The following is a 19,129-nucleotide window of genomic DNA, read 5'->3' on the forward strand; positions in this document are numbered from 1 at the left end:
TCAGTATTGTCTAACATTATTGTGTTAAATTTTATTTAAGAGCCATTTTGTTGACATTAGCTGGTTTGATGTGGATCAATCAAAAATTATGATATTAGATGACGTTCATTCATAGGTAATGTAAAGGTTATTAGGAAGAAATCAAATTGGTGGAATTTTATTTTATTTATTTAAAAAATTGTTTTAAACACTATAGACTCAATCGTGAATAATATAAATGATGACATGAAGTTGAGTTAAATAAAACTAAGAAAATAAAGTAATTGCTTGTTATTCATTGGCTTTGGCCTTGGGAAGATTATGTTCAAGATATAGGAAATGGAAATGACTTCATTGTGTGCAACAATGTTAAGCTGTCTAGACGGGGAGACACTTGAATTGACTTTTTTTTTCTTCCTTTTTCTTAATTGGGATCTGGGTTTTCAGGTGAGGAACCCTCCCTCATCGGAATGGGCCCTGATAACTTTATAAGTAAAATTGAGTTCTCCATTAATCAAACATGCTTTATCATTGGCATAAGTTGGTTCTATTCCTTTCCACTGATCATATTCTTTCTATTGATTGGGTTAAAAAAATCATTTTGTGTATGACAATTTCGACATGAAATTTCTGTATAATCTTCTTGGGAACTTATATTTTATGTTGATCATAAAAATTATTTGGCTTCGAAGGCGTTTTTTATTCTTTTGATGGATGCTATCTAGTACTAGTGGCTTATATATTTAGTTTTCCTTGTTTGACCATGGTACTTACCTATTAATTCAAATGGGAGTTAAAATCTGTTGTCAGTTGGTAGGGTTCTTTCTGAAGTATCTGCCACAGGGCAAGACAAATGATTGACCTATAACAGGCTCTCTATATGTGGAGTAAAATGTGTGTATACGTGCACTATGGTCCATCTCCATGTTGTTTGACTGAGGAGCAGACCTCATCTTATAAACTTGTTGTTGGATTGCTAGGCCTTCACATGGATAGGATGCCAAAAATGTAGACCAAAACCATAGAACCATTGTCAATATCATTGTACTGCTTTCCCATGCGTATTTCCCTTCTCGGGTGACACCCTCACATGCAGTTTGTATTTTGGGAGGAACAATTTCAATGAGGCTAAGCTGTCATATTTCTTCAATATTTATTTTTTGGGTTTTAGGGGAAGATAATATAGTACTATTAATATATAAGTGAGGTATAGATATACATTGGAAAACATTCCTTAATTACTTCGTCTTCTTTGGCATGTTGGCGTGTGACACTTGGCATATATGTGGTCCAATTAATTGAATTGAATCATGTGGCATTGTCTTATTAGTCCCATACATACATGCCTAATTGACTGATTGGTGTCACTCAATTGTTCAATGGTCTTGGATCCTACATATGTACTCAAACATTAATTGAACATTAACTATGAAAACAAATATGGAATAAAGTGAAAAGCTACATGATTCGGGAAATATGATGCACATGATTTCAATGTTTACATCTTCAAAGACCAATGATATATGATATGGATAATGTTTATGACACATGGGACATATTAAACTAAAATCAATGTTCATTTTGGATAGTTAGAAATATATATATATATATATATTTCTGAGTTAATGGAATTCGAGCGTTTGAAAATGTGTATTTCAGCACTCAATTCCTTGAGAATGGCTTCTATGTCGTCAAAAGTAACATTTTGACCTTGTACAAGTACAACATGATATTCTTATAATTTTTTTTTTAGGGGAATCTTATAGTAATAAGTTCATTCGATCCATTTTCCTTGTTTCATTATGTATTATTATTGAGAATATTTCTTAGGTTGTTTTTGTTTTTGTTTTCAATAATGTCTAGTACGTGCTAATTGCTTATCATTCTTGTGCAGTATGGCTGCTGCAAATGCTGGACAGATTAACCATGCGCAGCTTGGCCCCATTGACATGTCAGTGTTGAAGTTGCAGCCCAACCATCGATCAAAAGTTATTTGGAATGGGCAGATAAAACACAGCACTAAAGATTTAACAAATGTACATGCATTTAATTCATACAATGTACATGCACTTGCTGTCATATGTTAATCCATGGTTCTGTTTTGTGCAGGATCCAAGGTCCCTTACCTACCGTAGCCGTAGTGAAGAGTTCTCCAATCAAGAGCCAATGGTGGAGGACCGAGTCGTTGACATCATTAAGGCACTTGGTTTGGAGGGACTCCTCAGGACCCCGGGCAGAGAGATTGACCATGGCCTGATAACGGCCATAGTGGAGCGATGGCGGCCCAAGACTCACACCTTCCACATGCCACATGGTAAGGTCACCAACACATTGTAGGATGTGGAGGGTCTTCTTAGGCTTCCTGTTGATAGTGACGCTATAATAGGGAGCACGCAAAAAGAATGGGAGAATGTTTGCCATGAGTACCTTGGCTTTCGACCTATAAATCAAGACCATACGCAACTTACTGGCCAGAGGATTCTCATCAAACGGCTTTTGGAGCAAGTTGCCGATCAATTGCTGCGTAATGCTGAAGAGGATCAACTGCATAAGTACGCACGATGCTACATTTTAGCGCTACTGGGGGACACAATCTTCATGTACAAATCCAATGATAGGGTGCATCTAATGTGGGTGCAGCAGTTGAAAGACCTTTGCAACCCACGAAGGTACAGTTGGGGAAGTGCTTGTCTTGCATGGTTGTACCGAGAGTTATGCAGGGCAAGCGATAAGAAAGCCAGTCAGATTGGTGGATGCTTACTGTTGGTCCAGTATTTCCCCTATTTGTGCCCAACAGTTGAGCGTGGCCCACCAGTGGGTGCTTATGGGCCTCCAATGCGTGGTCCACTATCCCTTAAGTAAGTCTCTACCTTAGTAACTTCATATACATTATGTGATCATTACCTAAGCCCACAATCATGTAACTTGAAATATAAATTTTTATTTTTATTTTAAAGGCTTCTACGAATTATTTATGTCAACATTAAAAAATTTTAAACAGAGTTTCAATATATATGATTACGTTAATATACTCTAATTTTGTGATTGTCATATAGCTTGTATGTGCTCTATTTTTATAAGGATTGTTTCTTATTCTAGTGATATTATTAATTGAGTAAATATCTATAAGATTCTCTTAGTAGTTATATGTGATTACATTATAGTTTTAATCATAATATTATCTTAGTAGGAAAGTTGTAGATATTGATCCCATGTTCTTGATTGTAGGTGGGTGTGGGTCCCAAACAAGAAAAACAGGCCCGCCCAAGTCTTCAGGGATAGGTATAGGGAGCAAATAGCTTTAATGTTGCCAAGCCAGGTATGAAAATGCCTTGTACGACATGTTTAGGAACAAGATATACATTTGGTGAACTTTGAAATATAAACATAGTTGCCTAATGTGTTGCATACCTGTTTTTGGGCTATTGTAGGTGGTGTGGCAGCCGTATGAAGCTGAATATGAGAACCTTCCGCCGTGGTGCGTTGCAGGGAGGGTAGTGTGGACGGCAATGGTGTCGCTTGTACGTTTCCACCTAGTAGAGATACATACACCGGATCGTGTTGTTCGTCAATTTGGGATGATCCAAGAAATTCCCCGCGATGTTGACATTGACACAGTGCTTCATGCCATTGATTTAAGGGGGAAGGTCGGTGTTGATTGGATGCGGAAACATGCTATGCATATCGTGGAGTGGGGTAATCGCCTTCAACGGCGTTGTGAAGCAGTGCTTGGTGATATGCCTCCACAGCATGAGTACTTCGGTTGGTTCAAAAGGGTAACTCGAAGGTTCATCGATATCCCCGGTGCTAGATTGATTCTAATGGTAACTTCTCCATGTGTTCTATGTCTTACCGTACTTGTTACTTAGTTTACCACTATTTAGAGAACTCTTCTTATGTGGTCCAATGTCTGCTTAGCATCAAACCTCCCTTTTAAATTGTTGTCTGCTTAAGATTCCTTATAGACAATTTTGTTGATTTACCTTATAGAGAACTTTGTTCATATAAAAATCTAATTTGAGATGCTCTAAGGTCATATCTCCTATTTCAGCCTTTAGAGTTATGGTATACATTCTTCTTTCCATTTTTATTATTTTTAATTTTTTGCTCATTTGAATTTTTAATTTGCATTTTTGACAACATGATATCCACTAGCTACATCTTTAATAGAAAAGATAATTTCAATTTAGTCCAATGTAACACTTGGTCTCCCTATAATTTGTAATTATTAGTTGCCGTATCAATTCAAAACCAACCTTTATTTTAGTATTGATTGGCTTTGTTGATTTTGGTATTGCATTACTAATATACTTGGTTTTTCCATGTGCAGATTGAAGGATATGTCTGTATGTTGACACGTCACCCAGTGGGCACGGAAGACCATAAGGACATTACTGATGTGCTAGAGGCAGTGCATGAGATTGGCCGTATACAACCTCCGAAACCTGAGGCCTCGAATGAGGAGGCAACTACTTTGCGGCAGTACCTACTCAGAGGCCAAGCACTACTGAGAGCCCAAGCACGAGCACAGCTCCTGCCGGACGTTGCTCTTGTCCGCCTGTTGCTACCCCTCAGGTTGTCCCTACCCTCGATCCCTCTCCATCCACCCCACATCCATCCCTTAGCCCCACCATCCCTTCACCCACCTCACATCCATCCCCTAGCCCCACCATCCCTTTATCCACTCCACATGAGTCCCCTAGCCCCACCATCCCTCCACCCACCCCACATCCCTATCCTGGGTCTAACATTCGTCCACCCACCCTACGGTCATCTCCTGAACTGTCACCTATTCCATCCTTTGACCTGGGTATTGATCCAACCCCTTCTGACATGCAACAGGACCCACCCTCCCACAGTACGTCTACTGGCCCTTCTTCAGCCATCGACCCACCCCATGTTCAGGCTAAGCAGGCTGTTGGGCTACCTGCAGCGGCAGAAGGTCGGCCAAAACGCATATCTAAGGCACCTCCTTGTGGGACAGGGGGGCACAAACATGGACAGAAAGCTGGGCCCAAGGCATCTGATAAAGCACATGCAAGACATCCTCCTCATTATACGAGAAAGCGTAAGGTTCAAAAAAGGTAACTTAAATGATACCTTATTCCTTTAACTGGACATTTCAATCTGGTGTTGAAAAGTTCATGATATTATTTTTGTGGCCAAAATGGTTTTAATGTACATTATTGGAACTAGGTGAATGATACAGTTGGGACATTAGCTGGAGGTAGATATTCATGTGTTTGTGAATGATACAATTGTTGCTGCTGTTATCTTGGAGGTAGATATTCATGTGTTTGTGGTTATCTATGGTTCTTTTGTTATTAAGGAATACAAGTTTAATTCCCGCTTCCTTGCTTATGCATTACTACAGCCAAGTCCTTGTGGAAATCAGTTTCTGGGTATTCCTCTTCAAAATTGCTGGAAGTGCCAACTGGGTTTTCTTTCTCAACATTTAAAAAGCATCTGTTATTTGCCATATCAGCAATTTCTAGCTTATCTAACCATTGGGGCTGCTACCTATTTTCTTTGAGCACCAGCTTGTGAAGAATAAAGGTTTTGATTCCAAAAAATGGGTGATTTTCAGTGTGAATGGTAAAGTTGGAATCTTTAAGTTCAAAATATTTTCTTTATGCTTGCTGGTAGAGAAGATTTCTATCTTCAGTTTCTGATATATTGTTGGTTGCAGATCTGGTGAGTGGGCAGACCATATTACCTTACAAGCAGCAGCTGATAAGCTCTGCTATTTTTTCCTAAAGCATCATAAGCTGTAATTTTTTTATTTTTTTTATTTGGTAGAAAATTTAGGTTGTATTACTATTTCATGGCTGCATCATAATTCATGCCTTTAGTGGGGGTAGTCATATTTAGTATGGAACAAAGGTAAACTAACCCATTATGTGTCATTTGGGAGTGCCATATTGAAAAATTGTGTGACCTCTTAGAGGCTATTTCCATACTTTCATCAAAGTGTCCTTATAGATTATGGCATACACCTAGGACTGCCCTTGGTTTCATGTACTTCAACATCAGTAGGTAATAAACAGTTGCCTATTAACATGCAGTTTGCAGGAAAGATATGCCTTTTGACATCATTCAAAGATACTTGTTTTACAACCACTCCTTTCTTATCTGACATGACTACAAGGAGGTAGTTGCATTCAAGGAGTTTCAGAAAATAATTCAGTTTCCACAGCTGAAAGTTGTCGAGGTAATCTCTGATCCCCTCTTTTAGGCCATCTCCAAAATGTGGAGGATTTGTACTATCTATCAGCTGCATGCCATAAAATCTCTCTCTCTCTCTCTCTCTCTCTCTCTCTCTCTCTCTCTCTCTCTCTCTCTCTTATTAAATATATCTATGTTTTGTATTTTCTTTATATTTCAATGTAGACAAAAAATACAGCAAATAATGATTGATTTCAATGAGCTTAAAATGTTACTGGATGCTATCTAAAGTGAAGCTATATAATATTAGGTTCATAAAGTTGGTTTTTAGAGTATTCTATGATTTTTCACTAAAAAGTTCTATACTTACATGGGGCAGGATTATTATTATTTAATATAATTTATAAATTGATCTATGTATGACTCAAAACCTTGCAATAAAATTCAGACCCTACTAAATTCAGTACTAGCATTTTTAATAAAAGTATGACTATGCATATGCTTGTCTGGTTGTCAATCATAAGATTTGGTGCTAGTAATGAACTGCTTATTGTTTCTATTTCTATCTAAAGAATCTTCATGTGTTAAATAAAGGTACATGCAGCTGATCCTTTATTGTGCTTGTATGTTTTCAAAACATTCTTGTTTTTCCCTCTTCCTAGAAAGGCTCAGAATGCCAAGAGATTGAGGCATGTCACTGATGAAATTGGTGTAGAGGTCATAAGCCTCCAAATGAGGTACATTTTTATTTCACAAATTCTGCTAGATAAGACTTAACGCTACCTGCCAACTCTTTGTTGTTTTTTTATATATGTCTTTTTGTGTGTATAGGTGTGTGGCACATGGCATATGTTTGTATGACTATACTGCAATCATACAATTTTCAAGGTTGAGGCATGCTTATGTGTAAAAGCTGGAAAGGGAGAAAATTGTCCTTTAAAAGGATAACAATAAATAAAAGAAGCAAGAAGATAATAGTGCCCAAGGATGGGAGTTTGAAAATTAATGACCTTATTGGAGTTTAGTAGCTCAAGAAAGCGGATGTTTGTGATTGTAAGAAACATGGAGGGAAAGCTGCTACTACTTTGTAAAGGTACTGACAGCTTGTAAGCCAATTCTTGTTTTTATTCTTTTATTTTGTAAGTGGGCTTGTCCCTGTTGTCTGTTAAGAGTGTTCTCAGGCTAGCAGGCCTTATGAGCACCTAACCTTAGTTCAGGCCAAAATCTTATCAGCACTGTTTTTTAAGCCTGTCCCAGTTCGTACATCCTAAAATGTGAGCCCATGCGCCCCTGGCAAATGAGCTCTACTAAGCCACGCAGGCTACCCATTGCATTATCAGGTCCAGTACCAATTGCATGCAGTTTTCTGTTCCATGATTTTTTCGCATTCTAATAGGAGCAATTTAGCTTTCATGAATACCCCAACGTACCACTTGCAGTTGTCGTCAACACATGCGGCGCACAATTTCATTTTGGTCGACCTTCGGATTATAAAATTTCTATTATCATTTGCTGCGTATATTATCAATGCATGCTTTACCGCCTCTTTATTTGCAAAAGTCAACATTTTACAAAAATGCATCCCATCTTCCCAAGTAGAAACAAATGGTATCTGAAGACGTGAAGGATCAACTATATCTTTCCAAGTATTTGCGTAGAATGAGTCGGCAGAAGGTCTGTAGCCAATGGTTGTATTTCTATCATGCTGGACGCCAATATCATCATCTGCATCACCTTTATCATGGTACTCCATATTTTCCTCTTCAAAATTGGGAACGACTTCATGGTCATCCACATCGTTCTCAAAGTCGCCTCGCTCAATCCTCTCTTCGTACTCATCCACATCATCAATATTTTCACCATCATCAATATTTTCACCATCATTCGCAGCATGATCTTCGTCTTCCTCCTCTAAATGTGTCTCTTGAGGATAGAGGGTTTCACTAGTATTGGCAACATGATCTTGAGATTGGAGCGTATAACCTCCCATTGTATACCCTCTCATTGTAGTGCATCCATCATCTAGGGTTGTAAATTGTAAAGCTGTAGTTGTTTATTGCACCACCTCAATAGTGTTGTCTGCAAGCGCCTCCAAACTTACATACAACTCAGCAGCATTTACTTGGGGCATTTTCTGAATCCTATTAACATCATATTTACATGTTTATCTTCTTTGATCACCATATACCCGTAATTTATCCGTTCATGAAGGACTTCTTGTGGGTAACGATAAATAATCTTGATGTCATACCAAGCAGGGTTCAAATTCAATTCCTCCATTATTTTTCTCTTCAAATCATTCAACGTCTTCAACTTACGTTATATCATCATGCAGTAGCATTCGATACCCTCCCCTCTAAATGGGAATCCGTCAATCCCTCCAGGATTGTCAAGGGGTCCACCGAAGTATACATTTATATTAATATTTTTCAGAGATTGTGAACCTATTAGAGAGTCAAGTATAATATGTTAGTGACAGATAACTTTGAAATCTAAAGCAATAATGATAAAGCCTAATTATGCAGCACAAGATTTGGTAACTAAGTTAAAACTCTTGAAAGGAAAAACAACTCTAGGGATTCAACTACTAAAGATTTAAGGCTTAAGGTGTTGTCAAGAATTCTAATAACTTCTTTTTTTGGATCATAGCACATAGATGAGTTTTTTTTTTTTGCCAAGTTTTTTTTTTTTTCTATTTTAGGTAAGAGAAAGGCTTCAAGATCTTCATTTCGTGACTGCCCTCTCTCACCAAAAAGTTGTTGTTATTGTGCCTTGTATAGGTTGTTTAGATTTTCTACAAATGAGAATTCACAACCTAAAAATTTACATAGTCAACAAGAACATTTTACTCAAGTGAAAATCTTGAAGATAATATAGTTGTGCCAATTTCAAACGGTCGCATTTCACTTATTTAAAATCCAAATTGAATCAAATTATATTCGTTTTGAAGTCCTATATGCCTACTTTTCAATGAAATAATTTTCACTGCAAAATTCATTATATATAGATGGTGAAAAAGCTATGAACAAAAAATCATCAACTTGTCATATTTTGATAGTTTTGTCATCTTTTAATAGCTTTCGAACTAGACTCAACCCTAACAAAATGATATTGATACAACACAGATTTGAACTGTCTAGGCACTAGGATTTGCCAAGATTGAATAAGAGAGAAAGAAGAAAATCTCTCTCCATATTTCTCTTCATGCATGTCTGTTCCATATTTCTATGTGGATGGACTATTAGTCGGTGGATTCGTGTATCTTTTTCTATAATATATAAATATATATATATATATATATATATACTGGCTATTTAAATAAATATATTTATATATATACTTTTAAATATATATATATATATATAGTTGTATAAATATATATTTAAATATATAAATATAATTTTTTTTTTATCAGGAAACAAATATAAATATTTAATACAAACAAATATTTTATCAGGAAATGTCATGACAAATTCAATGCAAGCAACACTTTCTAAAGCAGTTATATGCACTAAACACCCAACTACAGAGTGAGGAGACCCTTACCTGACATGAGGATGTGCAAATGTACTGTTGAGATTGTATGAGAGTGAGAGGGGGAGCGAGAGAGGGAGACTACAATGAATGTTGGGCTTGTATGAGAGTTAAAAGAGGAGCAACGTTTTGCTGCTGAATGTATATGAGAGTTTATGAGAGTTGTATGACAGTTGAGAGAGGTTTTGTGAGAGTTGTATGAGAGTTGTTGAGAGAGGAATCAGTCAAAATATTCTCTAAATCTCGAGAGACTGGACCAGACAAAACAAGATGGGACATGACCAAACCTGATGGGAAACAGACATGACCAGCCCACATGGAGCTTCTAACCACATTTAAAAATCGAGTTTCTGAGACTCGGTTTCACTTTTAGTAAACCGAGTCTCAGAGACTCAAGTTTTAAGGGCATCTACGTGGCATCCACGTCCACGTGGCGTCTACGTGGAACTCGAGTCTTTGAGTCTCAAGTTCCACGTGTACTCCACGTGGAATTTTGCCAACTCAGATCATAAAAACCGAGCCTCAAAGACTCGGTTTACATGCCCAAAATCGAGTCTTTGAGACTCGAGATGTTAAAAAATAAATTACTTTTAGAACCGGACCTACTAACTAGATAGTTGGAAAATTAGGGTTAGTTACCCATTTTCGCCCTATTGCACATTTATCCTAACAAAGTTCTTGTCTTTATTAAAAAAAAAATTTATTACTGTCACTATTATTAAAAAAAAAAAAGTTAAAGAGTATTGGTTTAGAATATATTTTTAAAAACTTTTAACTTTTCATTAGAAAAGTACAAATTAATTAGTTATTTTGACAACTTTTTATATTCCTCATAAAAATGATGTCAATTTTTTTAAAAAAATAGTTTATTAACAATTTTCTTAAGAGTAAGAGCACCTGACAACATTAACTCACTTCAGCAAGAGTTTTAGAAAAAATTCATTGAGTTGATTTTTTATTTTTATTTTTTTGGGGAATGATGGTAATCCTTCCTATCTAAAGAAAAAAAAAATGTTAAGCATAAATTTTGCCCGGGTTAGAAACTCGTTGACCCATTGCAAATGAGCAAGCCCCTTGGAGCTCTCCTTTATTTCTCCTCCCACTGGAGATCACATGTCTGTTACACTGTGTTTTTAGGTTTTGATGGGCTTAACCCACCTAAGATTGGGCTGAATCTGTTTTATTAATCCTATGAAAAGAGGAAAAGCTGCTAGCTACTAGTTTGCTGTCATAAGCCGGCAAAAATGGCCCATTACCATCAATTTTCAAAATAATTTGCCAAGAAACACTGTTTCCAAACTATATAGCAATATACCACTTTTTTAGGTACTCGAGCTTGCCAAGCTCGAGTACCATGTTTTTTTAAGCCACTATCGCCCCATATTCAAGGAGCCCTATAGTGGCGTTTTTAAGCCCTATAGTGACGTTTTCGGGCCAAAAAACGCCACTATAGGGCCCCTTAACCTGTTATGGGGATTTATAAAAAAATTTTGCAAAAAAAACGCCGCTATAGGGCCCAAAAACGTCACTATAGGGATTAAAAACGCCACTATAGGGCCCCTTGAACCTGTTATGGGGACTTATAAAAAAAATTTTGCAGGAAAACGCCGCTATAGGGACCGAAAACGTCACTATAGAACTTAAAAACGCCACTATAGGGCTCCTTGAATATGGGGCGACAGTGGGTTAAAAAAACATGGTACTCGAGCTCACCAAGCTCGAGTACCCAAAAAAGTGGTACATTGCTATATAGTTTGGAAACAGTGTTTCTGGGCAAATTATTTTGAAAATTGATGGTAATGGGCCATTTTTGCCGTCATAAGCCGGCTTATACGATCTATTGGGCCTAGCTCAGGTAAACTCTTCTGGCTCTTTGTAGAAGAAAATAAATAGTAATAATAATAAAATATTGATTTCATCATTTTCCAAAAGTTTCGATTTCTTCCCTCAAAGTTTGTTTTTGTTCAAAATTTTTTTTGCAAACATTATACTTTATCGATTTCTTCCCATTAGTTTATATCTCATGTAATCTAACAGAATGTTAAATGTGGTAATTTTTTAGCATTACCTAATCTCACTTGAATTAAACAATTTTTCTTTTTAAAAAGACTAGACGTGTAGCATGCAATTGTTGGTCACACTCTGTGTTTCCTTATCGATCTAAAATTTCCAATTTGACTAAGAATACAAAAAACCAACGGTGAAAATAATATAACTATTTGGTAAATGAACCACCATAGTAAATAATATGATTAGAATTTATTAAACCTCTCTCCCTGACAAAATGTTCAAGCCGTTCAAATTTTCATGGCATTGGTAGTCGAAGTTATTGAATTCCATTTTAGTAATTTATGCTTAGAAACTAGAACTAGAAATATATATATATATATTTATTTTTTTTTTTTTTTTTTGAAAGAAGAACTAGAAATACTTAGGGGAAAGTTCTATTAAAAGTTTAATGTAAAATATAGAGAGGGATATCATTTGATACAAAAGTTTAAGTCTAAAGAGAAATGTTATGTTCACAATCTTTTCACATTTTCACAACAAATCAAAAATAACAAGTTGTTCTTAGCTGTTATTAGGGACAAAAAAATAATTTCAATGATAAGTTCAAATTACAACTAATAACAATTTACAACCTATAATTTATTGTGAAAGTGCAAAAAATGTCATGATCGTAACGCTTAATTCCAAAGTCTAAATAAGTTTTAGCACAATTATATTATAATAACTACTTATCATTGTCAATATTATTTAATGTAAGACTTTATTCATACGTGTATACTTAACAAATTCTTTTATGCAGACACTTTACAACAACTTGATAACAAGTACAACTGTTAATGGTAAACAATCATTACTTTCAAATAAAACAATTATTTTTTCTCTATCATTCTCAGCAGCACTCATCAGTGTTTGTGGCACAAAAAATGTGTCCATACACTTTCTTTATTTAATTTTTTTTCCTCACTCTTAAAATGAAAAAGAAATAACTTGATCAATATATTACATCATACGCATAATCAATCAGCACTAGTCAACTCATGATTTTAATGATGGTTGATGCTGCTGGTGTTGGTGGTATTACTGCAAGAGGCCGCATCGGATGAGGCAATGAAATTGACTCCACCTTCTCTTTCTCTCACCGGTACTATGTCATCTCCCGTAGAGGCCATTTCACTCGCTGCTGCCTTTGCTTCCTCTCTGAACTTCTTGTAGATATCACCTTTGTAAAATTTGCTCGTCCTAAGAACCAAAATAATAGAAATAAGGAACCCAAATAACGTTACCGCTGTGATTATAATAAAAGCTATCCTGTAACAGTGAGCCCCTGTGCATGTTAATTGCTGACCAGCCTTTCTTGTGACGCCTAAAGCTTCCATTTGCTTTTGCTTCAAAGCCTCCTTATCATATAAACGACCAGCCACTCTAACATTAAGAATGTAAGACCCAACTGGGCTTGCTATGGTACCAAAATTGTACAGAGTGGAATAGTACTTGAGCCCAAAGATCTCAGATATGATTGCAAACATTAAAGGCCATTGTGCACCAAAGCAAAACCCAATAATTACTGAAGCAAAGTAAAGAGAACTTGGGACCGCAAAGGCAATTAAGAGATGGCCAACACAACTGAAAAGAAGGACAAGTGTAAGCACTAGGGTACGAGGGAATTTGTACTTGACTAAGAAGATTTCAGAAGCAAAGCCAGACATAGCTCGTCCTAGGTAATTCCAAATGCTCACGAGTGATACAAAGGTTGTGATGCTGTGAGTTGGATAGCCTAGTGACTTACCAATCTGACCCAAGTTGTCAATTGCCGTCAATGCTCCACCGATACCACAAGTTGTGGCTATAAACAAAATTAGCATGTCGACGCTGAAAAGTGCTTGCAATATTGTGTAGTCTTCACCTCTGTCTGGTGGCCTGAATATGTTGCTCAAGCAAGAATCTGGCTTTCTTTCACTTGCTCGAGCTTCAATTGGGGGCAGTGATGGTTGCTCCAATACTTGTGGATTTTCAGATACCACCTTCACTTGTATAGGATCATTCATGGGGTGCTCCTTTCTCTTCCAAAGTTTGAATTCTTCTTTCATAACTATTGCAAGTGGGAGAAATAGCAAGGTAAGAACGACACAAGCATTTCCTACATATTCACTCCTGGTAAACTTGATCCTGTTTTGTATGATAATCAAAACCATGAGAAACCCGGCAAGGCCAAGTGAAACATAGAGGAAGTTGTAAAAAACTTTGAGCTCGTTGGATCGTCGAGCTGTCTTTATAATCCGAACGGTTCGAAGAAAGACAAAGGAAACAGCTGCGGGAAGCCAAGCAATTAGCAAAATCAGAGCCTTTGAGTTATCCCCGTAGAAAGCATGGTAGAGTTGTGTCATAATAGCACCACTTAGACCAACAAGACCCTTCAGAAGGCCTATAACACTGCCTCGGCTTTCTGGGAAGTTCATAACACAAGTGACTAAAGCTCCAGTATTTGAAAATGCCTGTGAGTTTGCACCGATGTATACATATAAACACATTTGCCATAGCTGGGGTTTGGCAATATGGCCTGTGACACTAAGCCATATCATGAGGTACCCAAACAAGTTCATGATTACCCCAATTGAGAGGACCACCCATGGGGGTGAGATCTCGTTGATAAGCCCAGATAGGACTCCAACGTTTCCACCCGTGTCTTTGAAGAAGCCGATCAAGTTGAGCGATGTCTGGTCATAGCCCAGGGTTGATTTTATGTCGTTGGAGTACGCGCCAAATAAGTACCCTGAACCTGAGACAGACATGATTAAGAACGATGCAAAGACCATGAACCATCTACCAAGGAGCACATGCAAGCCGAAGCTCTTAATGGCTCTCCAACCCCCACCACCACCTCTGAACTCAGCCACCACCATTTTCTTTTATCTTAAAGGTTTAAGATACGCAAGCTCTAGGCTTAGACTTACTTATGAGGAGGGAGTTTAGTACATGCAATTTATAAGGGAGTCTGGTTTTGTAAATTAGAAGGGTACTGTTAACCACTGCTCTCAATGCATAAGTTATATTTCCTAAACCAATGTGTTTAAAGTATTTATTAACTTTTCTTTTTAAAAAAATGTATAAAATATATTATTTTATACAGTATTAATCGAATCTTAACCTCTACATCAAGCATTTATTGACAAAAGCCTTAAAAATAATCAAATTGATGAGTGAGAATCTGTGAGATAACTTTGGCTTGGACGGTAGGGTTTCTTAGTGAAGATAGTGTGATTCATAATTTCATATATACGTAAGATTTTCAACGTCATGGTATACAAGTGATTCTTAAAAATAAAAGATAAACGTCATGGTACAAGAAAATGACACGCACAACTCAATGACTATTATCACTTCCACTAATTTCCTTAATTAATTTATTTACTAGCATAGAAAATCAGGAAGGGGAAAATAAAGTAAAAATACATAAATAAATTAGGCCATCCACAATTCCACATTTGTGTTTGAAGCATGTTATCGTTTTGTCTGAAATAAATAGTTGCAGATTGAGGTGTTCATACTTCATAGCTCTTCAAAAACATAGCTAAGTTGTTGTACTAAAAAAGCTAACCCATAGTTCAATGACAAAAGACACAATTTTACTTCAGTTTTTTTTTTTTTTTTTTTTTTCCTTTGGAGGGATTGATTCTCCTAATTATAATTTAACTAAGAGTAAATTTAATTTGGTGGAGAGTGAATTTAATTTGATTCTCTCTAACCTTCTCAATTCTCATTTCTTGTTTTCCTAAGATGCTTCTGAATTATACTTGGTGGAGAGTGAAGTAAAGGGTAACGATTCTAGTTTATTATGTGTTAACGTGTGTTATTGATCTAAGAGACCCAATTATATTGTAAAGCTCATGTAAGAATAACTCTAGTTTTTATAGTTCCTATATATACCTTATATTAGAGTTCAATTATGGGACTATAAGAGTTAGGATTAACTCAACAAGGGCTTTACAATATTATCGTGTCTCTTTTGCTAATACACTTTAACACATATTAAACTAGTATCTTTAATAGGTATTACTAGATGAAGAATTCGGTATGCGGGCTAGAGCAGAACAAACACTCTGGCTTACTTTCTGCAGTAGGTCTTTGGATAGCTCACCTCATGATCCTCATCATCGTTGCCTAGAGATATTTAGAAAGAAAAGAGCAACACTACATACACAAAAATTTCGACAACATTTTTTTATAACAATTAAGTATTGGTGGGCCATGTACTGGTTCTCATATAGGTTTATAATTGACATCATATTTTTACCTAACATTACTAATTTATCACATTATCAACAAGTGTGAAATTTATTGCGTCTATAAGCTTTCTCTATATGTAGGCAACAATAATATAAAAGAACATGATCTAGTGAGGATTTTGATGTTTATCAAGAAAAAACAACAAAAAAGCAAAAAAGAAAAGAAAAGAGGCATTCATGTGTCCTTTGCAAGAATTTAGATGTTGTAACGATAAGGTATAATCATTACAATACAGATGTGGAGAAGAATTCATGTGTCCTTGACTCTGTAATCTATTATTGTCATAAGATTAGAACTTCTCTCTAAAAAACTTCTACCTCCGAAAACATGTGGGGAAAAAAAATCAACATTCTTTTGATTTGTGTGGGAGAATATAAGGTCTTTCTTTTTGAAACAACAACTTTTTCACAAGATGACAATGGTGCTCCCCAATAATTTTGGAGTCGTGATTTATAGGTAGTTTTCCATTTCCTCAAGCAATTTGTGTGCACCTCTTGTAGTGCTCCATTCAGTGGCAGCTTCAAGAATGTTTCTGAGGGTGGTCATTAAGAAACTTAAATTTAACAAAATCTAATGAAAAGAGAACTTCATATATTAACTCCAAAAAAAAAAAAAAAAAAACACTCACACACGCAAACAAATAAAGTTTTACAATTTCCTTCCATGAATTTTCTTATTTTGAAATTGTTACATAATAGTATCATTATCATTTTGCAAGCTACATCTCTTCAAAATTTTTAGTTAAATAAAATTTTTCTTGGACTTTTTCTTTTTATTTGTAAGAACCTAATATATTGTTAAGAAGACCAAAGTTTAAGAAAAAAATTTTGGCTACAAACTTAATTGTAGCCTAAGGCTATAACTCTCACTAAGCAAATTAACTTTGCTAAATATTTTGAAAATCTAATTGTTGAATTGCATATATGCTCTCTATGTTCTTAAAACATATGTCAAATTTCATGTCAATCGAATGTTATTTACTATTCGATCCTTAAACTTATTTTTTTATATATAATTTTAGACTACTAAAACTCAAAATTTAAATATTTGATTGATTACATAGCTATTGATATTTGATTTTCTTGAAATTTTGCAAATATGGAGGATATAAAAAGAAAATGTAATTAAATTGTGGGTTTGTTATCAAAAAAATATTTTTTATAAGATCATTAAAACCATTGGTAGAGCAAGAGGGTCAACTGTAGTAATTATTTAATAATCATCTCCATTATTAATAGTTCATTCTTACATTATGATGAATTTCGTTAATTGAATTTACAATGGAAACCATCATTATGTGAGAAGAAGAAATAGTACTCTTGTATTATTGATTAATTTGGGATAATTTTTGTAAAATCTAGAGGGCATTAGCTAAATTTTGCATATAACGTTTTTTTATATAAAAAAGAAAAAATATGAGGGATAAGGATTTTTCCCTCCACCATTGAATAAAGATATTAAGATCCAATATAGTTAAGGCATATAAGTCTGTTATATAACCTTATTTAATTGTAAAGCAAGTAGATAATCTTCATCCTAATTGTATTAGAAATATTGTAAGTATATGGTATTGTGGTTGTTGAGATTTAGTATGCTTAGTTAAAGTCGGGGGAAAAGTGATCAATAAGTTAATGGTTGATAGAATTAGGCAAAAATCAAAGTGATCAATAAGTTTCAGGAAACAATTTTTTTTCAATTTCTCTTGTTCATAGTTGTTGAGATAAGTGGTGAATAAAATTTATAGGTCGATGAAAATGATAATGCTCCATTTAGACGTTAATTCCTCAATAATTATATTAAAAAAATTTATTTCCTATCATTATTCTAAAGGGATATAGTTGCCAAAGTAAAGGCAAGTGAATCATTAGTGGAGAAAAAATCTATAATTAGTGGAGAAAAATCTATCATTAATAAGTGGGAATGCTATCATATATTAGTGGAGAAAAATCTCGTACTGTCCTTATAGTTATTGCCAACAAATTAATTGACCTTAATATTTCAAGCTCACTAAGTTTTTGTCATTATCTTTCTCAAAAAAAAAGTTTGTCATTTTGGTTAGTATTTTCTTTTTGGGTGATCAAGAATAATCTGGATTATTCCATCGAAAAATAAGAACAATCTGGATAGATGCCTAACGTTGGGTCGAGAACTGATTAAGATGAATCAATGACAAGGCAAGCAAATTGATGGGTCATTACTTTTTTTTTTTTTTTTTTTTTTTGTGGCAATATTCTCTTTGAATCTTTTTGCCAAGTTAGATTAAACAAGACCTGTTAAAGCCAATATCTAGAATTAGGCCACTACCCTTAGAAGTTAGAACCAGCTGCTCAGAACAATCCCTTTTTGACGGTCTTTCTTAATTTGTTTATTTCCTTCTGTATTGACATCAACTTAAAAAAGAAATAAAGAAAAGAAAAGAATAAAGAGGTGGAATGAGGAAAGGATTGAAGTGGGAAAGATTCGAACTGATGACACTCATTACCTTTTTTTTTTTTTTTTTTTTTTTTGAGAACCAGATCCATAGAAACAAACAAAACACAGCAATTAAATAGCATCGATTTGGATTACATCAGACACGCAAGGAGGAATCTCTTCAAGCCAAGCCATCTCTGTGTCAACAAGAATAGCATTGCGGGTCAGAGTGTGAGCAACCTAGTTTGTCTCCCTCTTTGTGTGATGGAATTCACAGCTTTTCATGGCCTTTGTCAAATGCTTCACGATGACACTCATTATATGAAATGTGGTTTTCAATTAGGATTGACTACTGCCTTTGTCTTTAACGAAGTTTCTCAAGTTTATCAATATATATATATATATATCAATTTATATATATATATATATATAGTACCTTAGGTTCCTTTTTTAAATTTCTGCCACCTTTACTAATAAAACTAATGATGTTAATTTTTTTTTTTTTTTTTCTTCTTCTTCTTCTTTCTTTTTTTTTTTTTTTTTTTTTTTCCCTAGATGAGTTAAAACTTAAAAGTGAAAATCCATTTGGAAGACACCCAAGAGAAAAATCCAAAATGCAGAATCCTAACCTTCATACACAATCTCAGACTTCTAATTTTTGAAGAAATCAAGCTCGATCTACTTCTCTCTCTGCTCATAAGGAAAAAAAAAAACATTTAGAACAATAAGAACAAATTGTTAACAA

At 35.2% G+C, this 19,129-nt stretch overlaps 1 protein-coding gene and 1 long non-coding RNA gene across 2 annotated transcripts in view; one reads left to right on the forward strand and one right to left on the reverse strand.

Annotated features, from left to right (window-relative positions):
- Positions 1-14,698, reverse strand: part of LOC126691919 (uncharacterized) — a 39,828-nt gene extending 25,130 nt beyond the window's left edge. Inside the window, exon 1 of the mRNA XM_050387258.1 lies at positions 12,812-14,698. Within this exon, the coding sequence (XP_050243215.1) occupies positions 12,812-14,588 (1,777 nt within the window). The 5' untranslated portion in view covers positions 14,589-14,698. The remainder of the gene's footprint in view (positions 1-12,811) is intronic.
- On the forward strand, positions 5,174-5,717 carry LOC126691920 (uncharacterized). The gene is made up of 3 exons (XR_007644888.1): positions 5,174-5,260; positions 5,354-5,574; positions 5,669-5,717. It is a non-coding gene; the product is annotated as an uncharacterized LOC126691920 (long non-coding RNA).
- Positions 14,699-19,129: the final 4,431 nt, after the last annotated feature.

Source organism: Quercus robur, chromosome 7, assembly GCF_932294415.1.
Source record: "Quercus robur chromosome 7, dhQueRobu3.1, whole genome shotgun sequence".
In the NCBI taxonomy this organism is placed as follows: Eukaryota; Viridiplantae; Streptophyta; class Magnoliopsida; order Fagales; family Fagaceae; genus Quercus; species Quercus robur.